General features: G+C 30.1%; 3 protein-coding genes across 3 annotated transcripts; all 3 read right to left on the reverse strand.

Annotated features, from left to right (window-relative positions):
- Window positions 1–585: 585 nt before the first annotated feature.
- LOC117917569 lies at window positions 586–3,974 on the reverse strand. The gene is made up of 2 exons (XM_034833884.1): window positions 3,753–3,974; window positions 586–965 (listed from the first exon to the last, which is right to left on the reverse strand). Exons 1-2 carry the CDS (start codon window positions 3,902–3,904, stop codon window positions 887–889), a joined length of 231 nt encoding a protein of 76 aa, XP_034689775.1. The 5' UTR covers window positions 3,905–3,974; the 3' UTR covers window positions 586–886.
- A 4,699-nt stretch (window positions 3,975–8,673) lies between these two features.
- LOC117918110 (agamous-like MADS-box protein AGL62) lies at window positions 8,674–9,294 on the reverse strand. Its single transcript, XM_034834633.1, has one exon. The coding sequence runs from the start codon at window positions 9,292–9,294 to the stop codon at window positions 8,674–8,676; it is 621 nt and encodes a 206-aa protein (XP_034690524.1).
- Window positions 9,295–15,247: 5,953 nt separating this feature from the next.
- LOC117918111 (agamous-like MADS-box protein AGL62) lies at window positions 15,248–15,730 on the reverse strand. Its single transcript, XM_034834634.1, has one exon. The coding sequence runs from the start codon at window positions 15,728–15,730 to the stop codon at window positions 15,248–15,250; it is 483 nt and encodes a 160-aa protein (XP_034690525.1).
- Window positions 15,731–23,650: the final 7,920 nt, after the last annotated feature.

Here is a 23,650-nt window from a genome sequence, read left to right on the forward strand (position 1 = left end):
GAAGACTCGAAATCATGAACTACATGCTCTTGAACATGAATTGCCTGCATTTCGAAAATTTTCTCAAATGAGATGCAAAAAAAAAAAAAAAAAAAAAATTATTTAATTGATTTTTTTTTTAATATTGTAATTATCATTATCTTTAGCAAAAACATTAATAATATAAAGTATAATAATAATTAAATCTGTTCGACTTCTACTACTAAATGTAGAAATTAAATGCAATGCCAAATAGGGTTTATATCCATTGTCTTACCCAATGTGCTTTTATGCTAAAGAGAAAGAAACTGTTTTCCAAAAACAGTTTTCGAAAACTCATTTTACAAATATGTTTTCCATGTCATTCTGCTTCTGAACAGAAAATCATTCTAATTTACTTGTCCAACAGACCCCATTTGCAGATCACCTTATTATGAATGTTTTTGGATGATCAATCATCCTACTTCCTATTTTAATACATCTTCAACTATTAGAAACCAAGCAACAATGGGAAAGAGGAAAATCGAAAGTCACTGGCATTCCTGGTAGCCATTCCTTGATTTGATCGAAATGCACTACATCATTTTCTAACCATACAACAGAAAATAAAAAAAATAAAAAATTGTGTATTACTCAAATATGTGGTAGAATCCGAATTCAGAAAATCAGCCACAGAAGAGTATGCTAGTCTAGTTACAGTGACATGGAAATGTCCAAAAAGAAAGGCTCATTCATCAGAAAAGGATTCCAGGTTGGTTTGCATACAAGAAATATTGTAAAAAAGTAAAATGCTAAGCAAAAGATTGAGCATCAATCATTGATGCTGATATTCACTAAGCTTTATACCAGATGAAAATAAAATTTTAGGCAGTTCTTCTACACAAGCCCAATGCCCATTTATTAACTACTACTGCTTGTCCTCCTTGGGAATCTCTTTCTGAGGAACCTGTGATTCCAGTTCTTTGGGCTTTGCCTTCTCTGCTGCCCTGAAAGAACCAAAAGAAAAGTAGTAACTTCACAAAGACAGCTTCCATGAACCATAACTTCAACATACAACCCACAGAATAAAGATCGTTTGTCTCAGCATAATTCAATTAGTGATAAATGGGTCAGACTATGTCTTCTTTCCTTATTTAAGAGATTTTCTTTCTGAGTAAAAACTTATCAATCGCAACCATCTACTTCAAGTTTTTTTCCCCATCCCAAATACTGATTGACTCACAGTAGTATCATCTACAGAGTATCATAACTGATCTTGGCAGGACAAGTATTATCAATGTTCACATTTGATACAATCCTCCTCTACAACATCAAGGACTGTTTTTCAAGTGGAGTAACTGAAGACTCTTTTACCTGTTCTTCATCCAGCTGCCTGAACCCTTATTGAGCAATAATATTTTAATGAAAGAAAAGGTCATCTCTAAAAATTGAATCATACTTCTTATAGATAAATGAAGATAAACTAAAGAAAGATTGGAATGAATGGCGGGGCAGGAAATTTTTCAAAAGAACATAACATTATATATATATATATATATATATATATATATATATATAAGAACAAATAAGCAGAGAGGAAAAGACACCAAGGACCCAGAAATACGCATTCAGCTTTTCCCAAAGCAAAAAAAGGTTTGTAAACAAAGAAAACTGGTGAGACAAGGGCATTCTTCATCAGAGCCACCAAATCACACCCAAGGTGCTTCTTTGCCATTCTTCTCTTCAAAAACTCTGTGACCTTTGAATACAATTCCATCTCAAACTAATCAATGTGTAACATAAACCACCATACATTAGAGAAAATGCTACCATGATGAAGTTCAATGTTGACTGTATTCCAGTCTCTAAGTTTGCAACTTGCTACCCAATGCATATTAAGCTCAAGTATCACAAAAGAACAAGGTAATGGTCAATCATACATTGAACAAGACCTTCAAACAAATTTAGTGCCCAAATGGATTTATTAGTGTTCTTCCTGTTAATGTATTAGTAAAGGTTGATAACTCTGCTTCAAAAATGCACTCATCTAGAGCTACCCATTCTAATGCGATTTATCCACCACAAAAGTCAAAACAAGTTGAAGCCTTCCAAGATAGAAACACAGGTAAGAAAATTTCAGATTTTAGATTTAGGTCAAAATAATGATAGTTAAATTTGTTTTGAGTCAAGTTAGGGTTAAAAGTATGCGAAAAACACTTGAACACCAAGAAAGTGCTCAAGCCAACTTACAATGCAAAAATAAGAAAATCAAGGTAGGATGCTCGAACGTCCAACTAGGAACAGTCAAGCAATCTCCTTGAGAATGCTCAAGCGTCTTGGACCTTTTATTTTGAAAAATTATTTTGAAGAGCCCAAAAAATCCTATTTTTCACACTAAGGGATTTTCTAATTAGGCTTTACTTTAAAAACTTAGCATTTGCCTAGATATACCGGAAGCCAATATTTTAAAAGGGCCATAAGAGCTCAATAGAGAATCCAATGCCTTTATTCTATGATGCATAACTCTCAAAAATCTTTCAAGAAAGACACTTGAAAGTCCTTTCCAATAGAGATACAAGGCAAAGTCTTGGTGCATCAATCCACTAGTCTTAGCAGAAAGTTGAAGTGATCCACTAAAATGCACAGAGTACTACATCACAAACGTGAAGAAATGAACGAATAGACTGGTACAAGTCTCTTCGGAGGTTGTAGCATCTGAATCAATTTACCTGTGCACTCTTCTTTTAGATTTGGTGCATTTCATCTATGGTCCCCCATGGTTTTTCATCTGTAGAGGCTTCGGTTGATGCTCTATCGATGGCTTCCACATATATCTGGTCTTTCAATGTGTGATTATCAATTTCCTTATTCTTATCTTCCTGGATATCATTTGATTCAATTAATCAAATAGTTAAGGTTTAAGAAAATTGAGTTTAAGACCATAAAAATTGGACTGCTTATTCACCCTTCTAGGTAATTCCATAAATCGAGAATACTCTTTCACTTCCTTCCCCAATCAAGTAGGTATAAAACAAGGTATTTCTAAAGGAAGCTCATTGTTGAGGCTTGCCTAGTCCAGTAGGATTAATTACTGGAGTTACAACTTAATTTAAGCAAGGAAAAAATCTACAAGCCAGAGGCAAATATTGCTCTAACAACCATAATTGAACAAGCTTCTTCAACTTTCCTCATCCTCTTTATAGTTTTAATAATTTTAAAGGAGCCATATCTGAACATGTCAGCTTGCAAAAATAAAATTAGAACCAAATCATAGTGGACATGGAAGAAGGCTATGATACCCTTAGAAAACATCAATGCATCCGAATATTAATAGTCATTTTGTCTTGGCCAAACAACTGCAAAGAGAACAACAAAAACAAAATTTGGGGAAAAAGGAGATAATGGCTTGAACGGTCTGAAGAGAACCATTCCAACCCCAAATTATATGCTTCCACTGCTTCACTAACCCCACTAGAAATGGAGCTCAATTCAGCTTCCATTAAACTTGTCTCGTCCGAAAATTTTCAAATTAAAACACTGAACAAACCTAAAAGAACCCACAAGATTTAGCTCAGTTCCTGAGCAACGGGAACACACCCATTTCAAAATTATCATCAATGAATCGATCACCATCATAACATTTTCACTCAATATTTTGATAAAAATACGACAATTGCAATAACAAGAAGCAGAATAAAATATGATTAACGAAAACAACGATTTCGAACAAAAAACAGTGCTAAATCAAAAAGTAGTTAGTGTAAATGGAAAGAAGAAATATAGAGAAAGATTACTTGGAAGCAGAGGCGGATTCTTCTTCGAGCCAATTACGAATATGGCGAACGTTGCGCCTGAAAATGGAAGCCGATTGTTTAACATCGCTCCTCAGTAGAAGAATGACGGCGCTGACGCCGGCCACCGTGATGATGAAGTTGGTCAAGGCCATTTTCGTTGCGGAAGCAAGTGGATTGGAGTGATGGAGAAGAAATGGTTGTTTTTTTAGGGTTTTACAAAAGTCTAGGTTTTATCATAAATACAGAGAATGGGTTTTGCTTTATCTATTTAATTATTCAATTATTTCATTTCTTTTAATTTACATTTTCTACACATAAGTAACGTTTTAATATCAAAGCAATATTTGAGAAAATTAAGGGTACGTTTTTTATTTTTTATCCTAAAAATAGTTTTTAAAATAAATTTTTAAAAAAAAGATCAAACTAATTTACATTTTTCTTTTATTTAAAAAAATGGATGAAAACAACTCCTACTAAAAATTGTTTCTGGAAAATAACCATCAAATAATATTAAAAAATTTTAAAAACAAATTTCTATTTTTAAAAGCAAAAAACTGTTTTTAAATCATGTAGTCAAACATGCTCTTTTATATAAAAATAGGATGTTTTGCATAGAAAAATATAGATTTATTTTATATTTTAAAAATTAAATAATATAAATATATTCATATCTTAATTTTTAAAATTATTACTTTTCATAGTAAGTCTCCAAGAATATCTTATATAAAAGTTATAATTATTTTTTATTTAATTTTTTTATTGTACTAATATGATTATATAAAAATAATAATAATAATAATAATAATAATAATAGGATTTATAAAATGAACAATTTTGCAAGATAAAAAAAATTATTTATCTATTTATTATTTTTTTCTTAACATGGAGACAATAATTGTTTAACATTAAAGAGATTTGATCATTTAAATCCTTAAATCTTGATGGAGTGCTATTTATTAGACACAAAATTATACCATTTTATTGGACAACCAGACATTTTCCTATATTTATGCAATAAATTGGCTAATATTAACCAAGTTTGATCATCAGAATCATTTAATTTTCATCAAGTGCTTTTCATTGGGGACAAAATTTTACCATTTTATCTTTCAATCCTACAAAAATCGAATTTGTAAGCATTCTACTTCCGTAATCTTTTTTTACAATATATATATATATATATATATATATATATATATTTGCCCTCACATTTCATTATTTTCTTTTTACACTTGGGCTAAAAAGCCTATTTGGAGTGGTTTTAATGTTGGGATTTTGTTTGTCCTGAATCTTCGGTAATAAATCGAAGACGTGATTCGGAATGTGGTCTACATCATTCCCTCAATTTAGGAACGAGGATTAACACTTGGAACCACGTTCGCATCACTACCCCATGTTCTGTGCATGCTCCAAGCAGACTCAGTAATGGAGAGAGTCTTTAAAAAAGGGCAGAACACTAATGGGTAGGGTTCCCTAAGCCTTCAATATCTTTCCATCTAAGTGGAGGTTGAGAAAGGTTTAGAAGCACCTGAAACCTGAAAATTGAAAAACACATTTTTAACCTATAAGAATGGCAATAGTGGGAGGTATGTTTTCAATTTGTTTATAATTCTGCATATGATCTAATTGTTATTTAATGATTGTTATAACATGTTTAGATTATTTTTATCCATCAATTGGTATCAAAGCCTTGTATGTTTTTGCCTTGCTCGTTTTTACAATATGCATTTTTCAATCAAAAAAAATATAATGAGTTTTGGTATTTTGGAGTTTATAGTTTTTAGAAAATTTTGATGAAAAAATATTGTTAGAAATCATTAGGAGATGAGATTTCTAACATTTCAGTGTTTTAAATCATCAATCTGGTGTTTGGAATAACTGGAAACCGTCGTGTTTCATTTTGGGTCAAAAATGGGTCAAACATACCCGATTGAAGGTAGGAGACGACTATAGGGGCTTATTGTTTTGATTGTAAATAAGAAATAAATAAGTAAACTAGAAACAAGAAAAGGGGAAGTAGCCCAGTTGGTCTCAGCCTAATCTTTTTTCATCCATTCCCAACCATGGTTTTAAAAACCAGACCAGACTGGTCGGTTCGACCGTCGACCGGCCATGGTTCCGGTCCAGTCCGATCAATTAGACCGGAAATAGGTTGAACTGGGATTGGACCAGTTGAATCGGCGGTTCGATTAGTGAACCAGATGGTTCAATTAATTTTTATTTTTTATTTTTTTTAGCATCAAAACAACGTCGTTTTGATGTTTCTGGTAACAAAACGACGTCATTTTGGAGGATATATAACCTTCTTCCAAACCCTTCCTCTCCAAACCGCAGCAATTGTCGCCCACCTCCAGGCCTACCCCCAACATGCCACGACAGGCTCCCACTTTGGCGGCTAAAAATCTCTCTCTCCCCCGCTCCCTTTCCATTGTTGTAAACCCCCACTCCGGCGGCTATAACCCCCCTCTCCCTGGCCTGTGTAGTGGGAGTAGCTGCTCCAATAGTCCAACGTTTGATTTTTATTTTTTAAATTTATTTTTAATGTTTTCTTTCTTTTATATTTATTATTTAATGTATTATTTTTATTTGTTGATCATAATTTTGATAGATATTATAAAAATTTAGATAGAATTTATTATTTTTAAATTTTAATAATATATAAAATAATAAAATATAAATTTATGACGTCACCGGTCCGACCAGTGAATCGTGAATCGATAATTTTTCTGGTTCAATGATCAGTGCGGTTCTGAAAACATTGCTCCCAACAACAACCTATAATTTTTTAAAAAAAATTCATAAAATTTATTGTTTTAAGATATGTCAATTTATGGGTTTCTTTATGGATATTTTATGTGCTATATTATTTATTTTTGTTAGTTGAATGTATATATATATATTTTTTTTATGGTTTATTATGCATACAACATTAAATTAAATAATTTTGCACATTAAATTTATTCTTAAAGGCTCTTTATGGATTTAATTTTAAATATTTATGTGCTTAAAATTTTGTGTGTATGATATATTGTTTTATTATACATGCAATATTGAGTTGAATATTATTAGTACATTGATATTGTGTTTTGTGTACATATTACTTATGGTTTCATGCAATTTATATAAGTTTTTCTTGTGAATTAATTAAATGTCAATTGATCCATATAATTTTAATTAATTAAGGAGTAGCCACAACATCTTTAATTATGCAAAATTATATATTAAGTGTTTTAGGATCACATATAGGAAAATAACATTATGGGTAATTAATTATATTTGATATAATAAAATTTTATCCCACATGAATTTTTTTATTATATTTATATAATTAATTATGATGGAATATCAAATTATATTTCTTAATTACCCACAAGAATTAGGAAATGTAACATAATTTGATAGTTTTATCATAAGGTTCTACATGGATCTAATTGAATTAGAACTTTAGCCCACAGACAAGCTTTATGTCACTAGATTCATAATTTTGAACATGAGTTACATTGGTAAAACATGATATATAGTTATTAGTCTCAATTGTGAATTATAAGCATGTATGTTTAATTTTTGTGCAGTCATGCAACTTGCGAATTTATCTAATATAAAATGCGACATTCCCGATTTGAAAGGGGATAATTATAGGAAAATCTTGAAAAGAAAAAAAAATGTATATGAAAAAACGATCAAATCTAAACCAAATGGAGATATCACGAAAATAACATAAAACAATGGTTATTTGGTTGTTGAGAAAACCTGTGAGAAGAACTCATAATCGGTTTTGAACTAGGGTTTTGAACTTACCTATGAGGAAGCTTTTAGAGAGAAGCTTTAGAGAGAAAGACAATGAGAGCTGAGTACAACGTTCTTGAATGGGTTTTATGGATTGATAGCTGAGAGAAAGACAATTTTGAACTTACCGCTCAAAATTCCTTTTAAGAATGAAAAATTCTATAACTTAGATAAAGTGATAATAAAAATATTACTTTTAAAAATTTGAAGAACAAAAAATTGGACAATGTATGAAAAATATGTATGTTATTAGTAAAAAAAAAATAAAATATTGAAAACATATATGTTCAAATCTTTTGAAAAACAAAAAATTGGAGCAAATGGGGAAATAGCATATATTAGTGTAAAACGCTATCTTACACTCTTAGTAGACTTTTTTTCGCAGGTCTCAAACTTTTAACAAGTAGCTCAAAATTCCTTTTAAGAATTAAAAATTCTATAACTTAGATAAAGTGATAATAAAAATATATTAAAAGAATTTTATATAAGATACATAAAAATGATGTAACGTAATTATATTTGGAGGTAAAGTGTTGAATTTTGAATATGATATGACAAAGTATAAAACACGTCTTGAGGCATTGGACTCTTTTTAAAAAATCAATAGTTTTTCGCATTCTCTTAAACTTGGACTTTGTTTACCATATCGTAGTTTTGCACCATAAATTTCATTTGCGAGCAAAACAAAAAAACCAAGGATGTTGCTAAAGATAAATTTCATAATTATACCCTTTAGACTTGTCAATGATCAACTTAATTCAATGTGGTCTTACAAAATCACTATTTTATTATGTAACACATTATTAAAATCCTTATCAAAGAATTTGTATTTTTTATATCCAAACATTAAATAATTCTACTTAAAGACTTTTTTAATGAAAGCACTATTAATAAAAATGTTGCTAAAAAAAGCAGTATATTTTAAAAGCCTATTAAGAATGGTTTTAACGCTTACAAGTGATTTATTACAAAAATTAGCTACTTGGTAATTTTTCTAAATATTATGTTTACAAATCTAAAGACTCGATTAAAGCAATTGACAATTGACAATTATTTCTCAAAGGACTCTTCATCTGTATTCTTTGGACCAGAGAATTAGTTCCATAAAATAAAATAAAAAACAAAGGAATGTACATCAGAAAAGGTGTTCATCGAAACCATGAGGAACACCATGTGCAGCCAAATCATGGCCATGCAGAACACCACCAGAAGAATTATACTCCTGCGGTGGCGCTGCATATTCAACCATGGCAGTCGAAGAAGGACCGCTCTCCATCATCATCATCATCATCATAGTCATCTCCTCCACTCGATTCGCCATCTTCTTCCTCAGCTCCTCAAGGGAACCCCTGAACTGCTCCAGTTCATTCAACCCCATGTTCTCAATGGGCGCGTCCCACCAAAACCCACCCTCCCCATCTCCCCCCACCGTCTCTTCTTGCTCCCTCTTCACCTCCAGCCTTCCAAGAGCCTCCAAGTATTGCCTCTGAACGTGCCCATGCACCTGTCCCGCCGGAACAAGCGCGCGAGAGTTGGTCTCGCGATGGAGGAAGCGATCGATGACAGCGTCCGCGGAGGGGTGGCCGAAGACGAAGGCCCTCCTGCCCGGAGAGAAGACGATGACGGCGGCCTCAGCACCGCACAAAACGCAAAGCTCGCCAGCCTTCTTGAAGAGTCCTGTTCGACGCTTGGAGAAGGTGACCTCTAAGGAGCTTTTCTTCACAATTTTTTTTATTTCGATCTTCTGTCTTCCCATGCTATGTTTTTTCACCGTATTTATGTTTGTCATAATTGAAGTCGACTTCGAAAATGAATGTTTCTTGATGCCTTGATTGCTGTTTTATATCTATAAAAAGCAATACTCACTCTTAATAAAAACATCTTAGAAAAGATTTTCTAAATCTTAATTTAGAAATAAAATATTTGCATATACCCTAAAAATAAAAAGCTACTATATAAAATATAAAATTCAAAATTCAAAAAGATTTCCTAAATCTAAATTTAAAAATTAAATATGTAAAACTAAAAAGCTACTATTTTTTATTTTTACAAATTTAATTTTTAAATTTAGATTTAGAAAATCCTTTTTAATTTTGAATTTTATATTTTATATAGTAGCATTTTATTTTTACATTATATGAAAATATTTTATTTCTAAATTTTGATTCCAAAAATCCTTCTAAATTTTTTTAACAACTTTTTATTAGTAGTAAATATTCCTTTCAAAATAAAAAATAGTTATTATTCGTATATTTTATATGGTAGCTTTTAAAAATAACATATACTTTTTTCCAAATAAAAATAATTTATGTTATTTTCATAAAATAATAAAAATTATTTTTTAAAATTTTGAAATTATTTTTTCGAGATTGGTTTTTTTTTTTCAAACTATTGCTTAAAATAATTTATTAGTGCTACTTTGGATAAATATTTTGTTTTTATTTCTTAAAAAAAAATAGTTTTGACTTCTATATTTTATATAAAAATTATCAACTTAATTATTTTAAAAATAATTTAATAGTGCACATATTTTGTTTTTTAATTTTAAGAATTTTTTTTTTGACTTCTATATTTTATATAAAAATTATGAACTTAATTTTAAAAACTTTTATGTAAAAAATATCAACTTAATTATTTTAAAATTTTAAAAATTTGAGTTTAAATTTTTTTAAAGACTTAATTATTTTTAAACAACTTTGAAAAGTCATTCTACTTTTAAAGTAAATATCAAGAAGTTATTTTATTTTCAAAAGTTGTTATTATTTAAAAAAAAAAATAGATAACATTCAAAGATCCTTAGAAAATAATTAATTTTTTATTTAAAATTGAAAATAAATTTTGAAAAGCATAGCCACAATCCACAAGTACCTTATTTTTAAAAATAAAATGCATTTTTTATTTTAAATCTTTTTTAAGAAAAAAAAAAAAAAACAATTTCTCAAACACTCTCATTTTAAAAAACTACTGAAAATCGATTTTCATTTTCAACTTTTTTTTCCTATTATTTTTTCATAATTTTTAATTAATTTTGAAGATCCAACTAAAATCTTGAGTGATTATTGCATTATGCCTTTTTAAGTACAATCTAGAAGAAAAATCTCACCTTTTTTTAATGTCTTAAAACTAAAAAAACATAGCGAATTAATTATTTTCTTAATTAATCTTAATATTGTAGATTTGCAATAAAGGATAGGTTTATTTAATTAAAAGGGTTTGTGGAAACTCAATTTTTGAAATTTAACTCTTTGTCATTTTTTGTCTCATTTTGACAAAAACACCCTTACTATTTTCTTGTAAAAATAATATTTTATTTGAAAACCTAAATGTAAATAATTCAAATGATAAAGAGCATTTGTGTCAAAATAAGTTACTTTTCAATTAAAAACATGAAAATTGTTAAATTCACAATTTTGGATTATTTCATTTTTTTTAACCAAATATTTCTAAAGGATATATGATGATGTTGGAAGAAGAATCAAGAGTAGAAAAATCATAGCAGATGAAGGGTACTGGAGCATTTAAATAAAAAAAAGTTAGGAAAATATTATATCTATTTAAGAAATTAAATATTAAGATTATATTTGGTTTCTAGAAAGTATTAAGAAAAGAAAAATGAAATTGTTAAGAAAAATAATTTTCTCATATTTAATTATTTCATAAAAAATATTGAAATAAAAGAAAGTTAAACAAATATTATATCATATTTAAAAAATTAAATATTAAGATTATATTTGGTTTCTAGAAAGTATTACAAAAACAAAAACAAAAAATGTTAAAAATGATTCTCATAGTTATCCTATGAAAAATATTGAAGAAAATTAAACATAATTAAAACTAGTAAAAAACCTATACATTTTTTATTATTTAATTTTTTATATCGAAAAGTTATAATAAGTGAAATGAATTTAAAGTATGATATATAAATAATTTATTTAGTTTAAATTTATTTTTTATTTTCTAATATCATGATTCAATCATCAGTTTAATCATCTACGGTCCATTAATGGGTATGGTTTTAAAAATATTATTGAAAGCAAAATGTTTAAAATTTTCAAAAAGAGGGTGAGAATTGTTTTGTAACATTTGAAAAGTGAAAAAAGTTAAGAGCAGGACTCGAGATTTTAGGGGTAAAAAAATAAAAGCAAAACCAAGTTGATTGAACACCGGTCTGGTCAACTGATTCTCTGGTCCAACGGTTCAACTCTAGTTTAAACCAAGTGACAATTATTTCCTTCTGTGGTGCAATTATTGAAAATAATGTGGACTAATAAGCACCCTCTTAGGAAAAATAAAAAATAAGGAGGTTGTTATAATCATACTCATAACCATAATCAACAAGTTACACATAATTGTTGTACACCATTCAACAAAAACTCTCTTTCAGGAACAAGAGAAAGGAAAAGAAATCCAGAAGTAGTTCAACAATAGAATCCTAATTCAACTTCTCCTTTCTCTTCTCTCATCCTTTCCCAGATCCAAATGCAGTCTACTTCATTAATAACTCCATATAAGGATTCAAAAATAATTTAAAAGTCAAATTTTTTAAATTTAACATATATATAATATATATATTAAAATTTGAAAATATTAATTTTCCTAAAACTAAATAAATAAAGAATTTGAGTCAAAACCCAACACATTAGATATACATATGCAATTAAAAAGGTATTATCAAAATGGAAACTATAAATAGTAACTTTCTTATCAACCATATCTTATCTAATCCAGAAATCAAGAACACGTTGTGTGCAGACTCTACTTTCTTCAGGTGTGATTGTTGGTTCCCAAGCTGCTGCTTTCTCTAAGCGAAATGGAAATCCTGGATTCCGCATGGGAAGAAGAAGAGAGCTGCCTCCCTATCCCTCCACTTGATGATGGGGCTTTCTCAACTTATCATCCCACAACATTGGCTCTCTTTCAGGTATCCCATTTTAAAAAACTTTTGTTTTCTTTATCATTCCCAAACAATTATGGCGCTGTCTTATTGACTGATCTATTCCTCTGCATTGTTTCACAAACCGACATGATCAAGTTCTTCGATGAAATTGATGAGAATGGAAGTAAGGATATTTTTCGAATTTTTATTAGCCCTATTTTTTAAACAAACTGATTATTCGACTTTCTAAACAATCTGTATGTTATAAATCTGGGGTAGATGTTCGACACGACACGAGAACTTCTTGTGGTGGGAGAGAAAAGCAGAAAACACAAAGTAGAGGCAAAGAGATGAAGAGACTAATTGAAGTTCTGAAGCCAGAAGAACCCTTAAGCGAGCTTGAGGGACATTCAAAACCATGCGCCGACCCCATAGCTGATGATCAGAAGGCATGCATAGATTCAACCCCGGCTAAGGGAAATGAAAAAGGAAGCTTCAATCAGAAAGCGGCTGATGAGAAAAACGAAATTAATAATCATGCAAGAAAAGGAGACAAGTCCATGGTTGCTTTGGAATCCAAATTTGAGTCTACGAAAAGGAAACTCCAAGAATCGTATAAAAATATTGAGAACGGTATTTGTTTTCTTTTCCTTTTGTTTTTTTTTTTCTAAAGAAAAGACTTGAAACTTATAATCTGATCATGACCCCCGAAATTTGTTGTCCAACAGCAAAGAAGAAGAGAAGGATTCAGGTTATCGAGTTTCAAACTCAACCAATGCCTAAGCAAATAGTTTGCCATCAAGTCCGGCGTCCTACATCCAAGAAGTGTAATTCCCATCTTCTGATCCGCCAACATTAGCAAAACTAGGCAATGTGTTATTTGTTTTTCTTTAAATTCTTTCTCCATTTAATCATGGACCATTCATCAATGGATTATGGATTATGGATTGTTTTAGTTTAGTTGTACAAGTGATCATGTCTATTCCCTGTACTATGGAAACTCAGACGTTAATTAATTTGAATTTTCATATGACTATTGTGAGGTTAAATTAAAAAAATACATACCTAAAAGTATAATATTTATCAAAATTATAGTTTGAAGGATTCTTTAAATCTCTTATGTGATCCACAGGAAATTTCTATATTGTGCCTTATGTAAAGGGATTATGAAAAAAAAAATGTTTTTTTTATATATATATAAATGATATGTTTAGATAAAGTTGAGGTACTAAAATCGGAAATTATTTTTTATTTGACTACAGTGTTGCCTTCATGTACATTTTGGTTATTTGGCTCTAGCTCGCAAGAGAAAAATTGTTGACTTTTGTTGCTCTTAGTGAGAGTAATGATGATCTGAAAATCCATATAGTTATTGACTTCTATTATGCTATTAGATTGGCTATGATTCCGCCTCCCAACATGTAAGGAACATTAGGGACTAACCATTTTTTTTTAAGTCCCACTATGATGATAGGGTATTATGTTAACAACCAAATTTTTTTTAATAATGCATGTTTTTCAAAAAAATTCAATTTGATATTTTTATAAAAATAATATATATAGTTGTAGACCCCATATGGGCCTTTTTTTTCTTTTTCTGCAGGTCATACTTCTTGCCAGGTGGAGCAATCCTGGTGAGCCACGTGTCGCCTCCTTGGTGGCTGGTGAGGAAGAAGATGGTGGTTTGCATACACGAATCAAAAGGCGACACCTGAGAATATTGAAGAGGAGGAGCTGGGTGATGGAAAAAGCCGCAGGCCGTTATTTGGGTGGTGATTTTGTTGCTGATTTTTCAGAGGAGGAGCCGATGAGAGAGAGGATATTCTGGCAGAGAGGAGAAGGTGCGTTTGGAGACGGGTGCTGGGGAGGAGATATTTTCAGCAGAAGATTCTTTCTTGAGGGGCAAGTCTGGACGAGGAGGGGAGAGGTGCGTTTTTGAGGTAGGGCTCTGGAGATTTTTTTTTTTTTTGGGGGGGTGAGGTGTGAGTGTTCTTGAGCTGAGGAAAGAACAAGGCTGTGGGAGGAAAAGATAGCTTGAGAGAATATAAAGGAATAGAGAAAGAGCAGGCTGTGGGTGGAGAAAATGAGAGAAACGGAGTAAGCTACAGAGGGTATGGAGCAGAAAGAGTGAAGTAGAGCAACTTGATACCCATCTGGTCTCGCAGGAAAGAGGTGTTTTACTAGACTACACACTGATTGCTATTGATTTTCTTTGGATTGCTGTGATTATGTCTAACGAATCTGTTCTTGGTTCTTTATGTGAAATTTGTTTAAGAATGATACAGTTCCTTTGGGTGTTTGAGTCATATCTATGGATTTTATTCCCTCCTGTACCGTCATCCCTCTTCGCCACTCTCTCCGTCTCTTTGTTCTTCTTCGTATTTCTAATGGTCTCTGTACATTCGCTACCCACCACACCCATGAACTGCACAGACACGTCTCGCCTCTGCACCTCCTTTCTTGGCCTTCAAGTCCACCCATAATCAGACTCTCGCTCTGATCTAGTCCATGTACGACATCCTCCCCAAGGACCCCACCGTTGAAGCGACCGACCTCAACTATGTCCTCGTCAAAGAGAACTGCTCCTGTGAGCCTTATACGAAGAAGTACTTCACCAACACCACCTTCGCGGTGAGGTTGTACTGTGGGTGTTCGATTGGGCTGTGGAATTATTTGATGAGCTATGCGATGATGCTGGAGACAACGTGAAGTTTGGATTTCCCCAAGCATTTACAGTGACGATGATTTCATGGAGTGTTATTGACTTCGGGTCACGTCCATCAGCCAAGAAGGAACTGGACAATGCTCTTGCCGCCATTAAATGGGGGACATACTACTCCATAATTATCATCATGGTCATCTCCTCCACTCGATCCGCCACCTTCTTCCTCAGCTCCTCAAGGGAACCCCTGAACTGCTCCAGTTCATTCAACCCCATGTTCTCAATGGGCGCGTCCCACCAAAACCCACCCTCCCCATCTCCCCCCACCGTCTCTTCTTGCTCCCTCTTCACCTCCAGCCTTCCAAGAGCCTCCAAGTATTGCCTCTGAACGTGCCCATGCACCTGTCCCGCCGGAACAAGCGCACGAGAGTTGGTCTCGCGATGGAGGAAGCGATCGATGACAGCGTCCGCGGAGGGGTGGCCGAAGACGAAGTCCCTCCTGCCCGGAGAGAAGACGATGACGGAGGCCTCAGCACCGCACAAAACGCAAAGCTCGCCAGCCTTCTTGAAGAGTCCTGTTCGACGCTTGGAGAAGGTGACCTCCAAGGAGCTTTTCTTCACAATTTTTTTTATTTCGATCTTCTGTCTTCCCATGCTATGTTTTTTCACCATATTTATGTTTGTCATAATTGAAGTCTACTTCGAAAATGAATGTTTCTTGATGCCTTGATTGCTGTTTTATATCTATAAAAAGCAATACTCACTCTTAATAAAAACATCTTAGAAAAGATTTTCTAAATCTTAATTTATAAATAAAATATTTACACATACCCTAAAAATAAAAAGCTATTATATAAAATATAAAATTCAAAATTCAAAAAGATTTCCTAAATCTAAATTTAAATATTAAATATGTAAAAATAAAAAGCTACTATTTTTTATTTTTACAAATTTAATTTTTAAATTTAGATTTAGAAAATCCTTTTTAATTTTGAATTTTATATTTTATATAGTAGCATTTTATTTTTACATTATATGAAAATATTTTATTTCTAAATTTTGATTCCAAAAATCCTTCTGAATTTTTTTAACAACTTTTTATTAGTAGTAAATATTCCTTTGAAAATAAAAAATAGTTATTACTTGTATATTTTATATGGTGGCTTTTAAAAATAACATATATTTTTTTCCAAATAAAAATAATAAAAATAATTTATGTTATTTTCATAAAATAATAAAAAAATATTTTTTAAAATTTTGAAATTATTTTTTCGAGATTGTTTTTTTTTTTTTTCAAACTATTGCTTAAAATAATTTATTAGTGCTACTTTGGATAAATATTTTGTTTTTATTTCTTTAAAAAAAATAGTTTTGACTTCTATATTTTATATAAAAATTATCAACTTAATTATTTTAAAAATAATTTAATAGTGCACATATTTTGTTTTTTATTTTTAGGAATTTTTTTTTTTACTTCTATATTTTATATAAAAATTATGAACTTAATTTTAAAAACTTTTATATAAAAAACATCAACTTAATTATTTTAAAATTTTAAAAATTTGAGTTTAAATTTTTTTTAAAGCCTTAATTATTTTTAAACAACTTTGAAAAGTCATTCTACTTTTAAAGTAAATATCAAGAAATTATTTCATTTTCTAAAGTTGTTATTATTTTTTATTTTTTAAAATAGCTAACATTCAAAGATCCTTAGAAAATAATTAATTTTTTATTTAAAATTGAAAATAAATTTTAAAAACAAATTTTGAAAAGCATAGCCACAATCCACAAGTACCTTATTTTTAAAAATAAAATGTATTTTTTATTTTAAATCTTGTTTTCTTTTATAAAAAAAAAAAAAAACAATTTCTCAAACACCCTCGTTTTAAAAAACTACTGAGATTTTCATTTTCAACGTTTTTTTCCTATTATTTTTTCATAATTTTTAATTAATTTTGAAGATCCAACTAAAATCTTGAGTGATTATTGCATTATGCCTTTTTAAGTACAATCTAGAAGAAAAATCTCACCTTTTTTAAATGTCTTAAAACTAAAAAAACATAGTGAAACTCAATTAATTATTTTCTTAATTAATATTAATATTGTAGATTTGCAATAAAGGATAGGTTTATTTAATTAAAAAGGTCCGTGAAAACTTAATTTTTGAAATTTAACTCTGTGTCATTTTTTGTCTCATTTTGACAAAAACACCTGTGGACCCCGCATTTCGGCTCATGCGTTTCCCACTCGATGGCGAGCTCGATTTTAATTTTGAAAAATTGATTTTATTTGATTAAGAAAACTGACTTGGAGTCGCCACTTATTTTTGTTTTATTTTTAAAGGGTAAACAAAATAAGAAAGAAAAACCCTAAGTGTGACTCCATATTTTTGGAAAAGGTGGTCTGTGAAAAACCGGATCGGATTCGGGGGTCAGGTTACTCGTCGGGAAGGTACGGTAAAGACCGTAGCACCCTTCTAAGTCCCTAAAAAACAGGTCTCTACTAATAAAATGAAGCTGACATGACAATCAATAGGAAAATCGATGGATACTCAAGTCGATTATGTACATATGGGAATCAGAACATGCATAGAGAATTACTAGAATAGGAATTGATGCATACCTGAGCCACGAACGAGCGATGCGCTATCATAAAAACAGAGTCAGTGCACAATATAGAGCACGAAATATATCACATGCGTTACCAAACAGAAATTAAAATGGTTCGAAGGAAAACTGGATTTTTGAAATTCATTCTGAAAATCGGAGTCTTAGAGATTATTTGAAAATTGGATTTTTAGAAATTAAATATAAGAATGAGAATTTTAGAAATTAAATTTGAAAGGAATTGGAATTTCAAAGAACTAAATTTGGGAATCAGAATTTTGAAGAATTATTTAAAGACGAAATTTTAATAAATATAATAATGATGAAATAATAGAGATTCGGTAAATAATTGCAAAAAAATAGAATTTTAGAGATTGGAGATTGAATTTAGAAATTGAAATTTTGAGAAATTATTTGGAGATGAGATTTTAAATATATGAATAAGTGAATAAATAAATGAACGGGATAATAATAATAACGAAAATAATCATTAAACAACTAAATGTAAATAGTGGAATTTTTTTATATTGAAAATTAAATTTGGAAAACGGAATTTTGAAAATTTGAACTTTAAGTATTGGAATCTGTAAAATAAATTAATGGAATAATAATAATAATAATAATGAGAATAATATTTAAACGAATGAATGTGGATAGTGGAACCTTTGAGATTGAAAATTAAATTCGAAAGTCAGATTTTTCAAGAATTGAACTTTAATGATTTGAATTTTTAAAATAAATAAATAAATAAATATGGAATGATAATAATAATAATAACAAAAATAATGGTTAAGCGAATGAACGTGAATAGTGGAATTTTTAAGATTGAAAATTAAATTCGGAAGTAAGATTTTTGAATAATTAAACTTTAATGATTGAAAATTTTAAGATAAATAAATAAATAAACATAGAATAATAATAATACTAACAAAAATAATGTTTAAACAAATGAACGTAAATAGTGGCATTTTTGAGATTGAAAATTAAATTCAGAAGTCAGATTTTTGAAGAATTGAATTTTAATAATTAGAATTTTTTAAAAGAAATGAATAAATAAATAAATGAAATAATAATAATAATAATAATAATAATAATAATAATAATGATTAAATAAATGTGAAAATTGGAATTTTGGAAATTGGAAATTAAATTAGGAAATTTCAATTTTGAAGAATTATTAAAAAAATGGAATTTTAAAAATAAATAATTAAATAATAATAATAATAATAATAATGAAGAATGGTTAAATAAATAAATGTGAAAATTGAAATTTTAGAAATCGGGAATCAAATTTAGAAATTGGCATTTTAAAGAATTATTTAAAAATAGAATTTTACATATTAAGTTTGAGAATCGGGATTTTGAAAAAAATTATTTGAAAATGGAAGTTCAAAAAATAAATATAAGAAAATGGAATTTTGATGAATTATTTGATAATGAAATTTAAAAAATAAAATAATAATAATAGTAATAATAAAAACGAATGGTAGGAATTCATTTATTAAAATTCTTAGTTGGAAAACATGATGGCCCACTGGTGAACCATGATAATGTTGTGCTCCCAAGCATTCTTACACCCAGCAAACATGGAAAAATTAACCCAAAATGCACTTTTTACCTACCAGCCATTCTTACACCCAGCAAACATGGAAAAATTAACCCAAAATGCACTTTTTACCCACCAGCCACTAGAGTTGGAGCCCATAGAATCCAGAAAAACGCAATGGAGAAACGAATGCAAGGTTGTGCACGTGGCAATAGCCATATCCTTCTATCACAAGAAATACATATGTAAAAGGACATTCTGCAGTCCTTAAAAATTTCCATTCGTGGAGTTTCAACCCAACATTTGGTGATATAAATGATAGTTATCATTACCAAGATCCCACTTGCTATGGAAGGAACAGCCACACTTTTCTTCACGTCACTACCAAGCAGCCAATTTGCAAGCACTTGGCTCCCAAATAAAAGATGCAGACTCAAAGAATGTTATTAACCAGAAAGTATCAATCAAAATATAACGTCTGTACCCAAGCTTGTCAAGTTCAACAACCATCCATTTTACATAGCTAAATGAAAATATTGAAGTGGCAAGAGATAAGCAGATATTTGCTACCCAAACACTAGGTTGCAGGGTAATCCTCCTCCACATGCCAGCTGATAGGTGTAGAACATAAAATGACAAACAAACCTTCTTTTGACCGATTAAATCACAATGCATACCTAAGAAAGCACTAAAGAAAAAGACAACTAAATATCCAACACATATAGACACTACCCAGTTCCCCCATGTGAACCTCACTCCCTTCAGCATCCAACATGATCGCAAGAACAAAGCCCATGAATAGGCGCCGAAATAAAGAGTAAATAGCATGGGAGCAAGCATAAAAGAAAAACAGAGCATCAAATGAACCAAAGAAAATATTGACTCGCATAGGAAAGCCGAAAAGAAATTAGATCACTTTTAAACAAGCATCATATAAAGAACAAGGCATGGATTATTTATAACACGGTCACAAGAACACCAAGAAAATCAAATGCGATAAATATGTGGTCCAATGGACGCACCCGGAAAAGCTCCTGTCCAGCGAGACTAGTTGGGTATCAAGCTGCTCTCCTCCCTCTCTTTCTCCCCCCGAAGACCCTTTTTCCTTCAGCTGTTGGTGTCTTCTTCAGCAAGCCTCTACCCGCCGCACTGTTCCTTGCATCAGCAGCATGGCACCCTCACCTACTAGCATGGCCTGCTGCATGCCTATGCAGCTGACTTCCCGGGTGTGGAGAAAAGAGGGCCCCTCACTTCTCTCAAGTGCTGCCCGGTATCCACCTCAAAGGGGGTCTACAACACCCTTACTATTTTATTGTAAAAATAATATTTTCTTTGAAAACCTAAATGTAAATATTTGAAATGATAACGAGCCTTTATGTCAAAATAATTTACTTTTCAAATAAATATATGAAAATTGTTAAATTCACAATTTGAGATTATCTCATCCCTTTTAACTAAATATTTTTAAAGGATATACAATGATGTTAGAAGAAGAATCAAGAGTAGAAAAATCATAGCAGATGAAGGGTGGAGCTTTTAAATAAAAGAAAGTTAAGAAAATATTATAACTATTTAAGAAATTAAATATTAAAACTATATTTGGTTTCTAGAAAGTATTAAGAAAAGAAAAAAAAATATTGTTAAGAAAATTGATTTTCTCATATTTAATTATTTGATGAAAAATATTGAAATAAAAGAAAGTTAGAAAAATATTATATCATATTTAAAAAATTAAATATTAAGATTATATTTGCTTTCTATAAAGTATTACAAAAATAAAAACAAAAAATGTTAAAAATGATTCTCATATTTAGTTATTTTATGAAAAATATTGAAGAAAATTAAACATAATTAAAACTAGTCAAAAACCTATATATTTTTTATTATTTAATTTTTATATCAAAAAATTATAATAAGTTAAATGAATTTAAAGTATAATATATAAATAATTTATTTAATTTAAATTTATTTTTTATTTTCTAATATCATGATTCAACCATGACTTCCATTAAAATGTTTAAAATTTTCAAAAAGAGGGTGAGAATTGTTTTTCAACATTTGAAAAGTGAAAAAAGTTAAGAGCAGGACTCGAGATTTTAGGGGTAAAAAAATAAAAGCAAAACCAAGTTTTGATTGAACACCAGTCTGGTCAAGTGATTCTCTGGTCCAACGGTTCAACTAGGGATGGCAATGGGCGGGTCATTTCGGGTACCCGCCCCGCCCCGCCCCTAATGGGATGGGATATTATTTTCCTAAACGGGTATGGGATGGGTTTGGGATTTTTTTTGAAACCCGGGGCGGGTTCGGGTATTGCCCCGCCCCGCCCCGATTATATATAAAATTAAAATTAAATTAAAATTTAATTTAAAATTTAAAATTAATTTAATTTAATTTTTATTTTATTATTTTTAATATATAGATAATAATAAATTATTTTTAATAAAATAAGTTATAAAAAATATAATAATTTAATTATTTATAAAATATATTTATTTTAATATAATTAAAAATTTTAAAAGTAATTTTAAAAAAATTAAAATTAAAATTAAATAAAAAGTTAAACGGGGCGGGTATGGGAATGTAGCATACCCGCCCGCCCCGCCCCGCCCCGCCCCGTTTAATTTTTTAAATGGGACGGGGATGGGAATTCCTTTAAATAAACGGGGCGGGGTTGGGAGGGGGGCGGCTCGCCCCGAACCCGCCCCGTTGCCATCCCTAGGTTCAACTCTAGTTTAAACCAATCGACAATTATTTCCTTCTGTGGTGCAATTATTGAAAATATATGGACTAATAAGAAAATAAAAAATAAGGTGATTGTTATAATCATACTCGTAACCATAATCAACAAGTTACACATAATCAACAAAAACTCTTTTTCAGGAAATCCAGAAGTAGTTCAGCAATAGAATCCTAACTCAACTTCTCCTTTATCTTCTCTCATCCTTTCCCACATCCAAATGCAGTCTACTTCATTAATAACTCAATATAAGGATTCAAAAATAATTTAAAAGTCAAATTTTAAAACTAATTTTATCATTTTTCAAATAAAATTTTAATTTTTAAATAATATATAAATTATATATTTATGAGTTCGACTGTCAATCGAACTAGTGAACCATGAACCGATAATTTTTCCGATTCAATGATTGATCAGGTTTTAAAAACATTGATATATATATATATATATAAAGAAAAATTATTAATTTTATTATAATAGTATTATTATTTTACTAAATACTATTTATTTTTAATTAAAAATTATTTTTATTTTTAATAAGACTTAAATTAAATTTAATTAATATTATATAAATTGAATTTATAATATTTTTACAAGATCAAAATTCAAAATTTATTTTTAAAAACAACTTATTTAAATAAGTTTTTTATTTTTATTTTTTTTAAAAAATTAATAACAACTCGTCAAACACTTTACTAAAATGCTCAAAACACCTATATTTGTTTTTGGAGTGGTTTTAAGCCTTAAAGAATTTTGACATAAACATCTGTACAATATCCATGCATAATAGGTTTTAATTTATGGAGATTACACATTCGGGTGATATAGAAAAATTAATCTTAATAGAAGTTTAAATAAATAATTCGAATGGTTGGATGTCAGACAAACATAAGGCTAAAATTTCTTAAAGAAAGAAATTTAAAGTGATTTTTTTTAGTCGACCTAAGTAATAGAACTTGGGGGGATTCTGAAAAAACATGGTTTTTTATTTATTTATTTATTATAAATGATATATATATATATATATATTAAATTTTGAAAAGATTAATTTTCCTAAAACTAAATAAATAAAGAATTTGAGTCAAAACCCAACACATTAGATATACATATGCAATTAAAAACGTATTATCAAAATACAAACTCTATAAATAGTAACTTTCTTATCAACCTTATCTTATCTAATCAAGAAATCAATAACACGTTGTGTGCAGACTCTACTTTCTTCAGGTGTGATTGTTGGTTCCCAAGCTGCTGCTTTCTCTAAGCGAAATGGAAATCCTGGATTCCGCATGGGAAGAAGAAGAGAGCTGCCTCCCTATCCCTCCACTTGATGATGGGGCTTTCTCTCCTTATCATCCCACAACATTGGCTCTCTTTCAGGTATCCCATTTTAAAAAATTTTTGTTTTCTTTATCATTCCCAAACAATTATGGCGCTGTCTTATTGACTGATCTATTTCTCTGCATTGTTTCACAAACCGACGTGATCAAGTTCTTCGATGAAATTGATGAGAATGGAAGTAAGGATATTTGTTTTTCGAATTTTTATTAGCCCTATTTTTTAAACAAACTGATTATTCGACTTTCTAAACAATCTGTATGTTATAAATCTGGTGTAGATGTTCGAGACGACACGGGAACTTCTCGTGGTGGGAGAGAAAAGCAGAAAACACAATGTAGGGGCAA

This window comes from Vitis riparia, chromosome 7, assembly GCF_004353265.1.
Source record: "Vitis riparia cultivar Riparia Gloire de Montpellier isolate 1030 chromosome 7, EGFV_Vit.rip_1.0, whole genome shotgun sequence".
Lineage (NCBI taxonomy): Eukaryota > Viridiplantae > Streptophyta > Magnoliopsida > Vitales > Vitaceae > Vitis > Vitis riparia.

Excerpts from the sequence above, each read along its gene's own strand:
- LOC117918110 (XM_034834633.1), bottom strand. The coding sequence starts at position 9,294 with ATGGGAAGACAGAAGATCGAAATAAAAAAAATTGTGAAGAAAAGCTCC.
- LOC117917569 (XM_034833884.1), bottom strand. The coding sequence starts at position 3,904 with ATGGCCTTGACCAACTTCATCATCACGGTGGCCGGCGTCAGCGCCGTC. Across the intron at positions 966-3,752 it reads GAATCCGCCTCTGCTTCCAA|GGCAGCAGAGAAGGCAAAGC; the intron begins GTAATCTTTCTC and ends TGGTTCTTTCAG.
- LOC117918111 (XM_034834634.1), bottom strand. The coding sequence starts at position 15,730 with ATGGGAAGACAGAAGATCGAAATAAAAAAAATTGTGAAGAAAAGCTCC.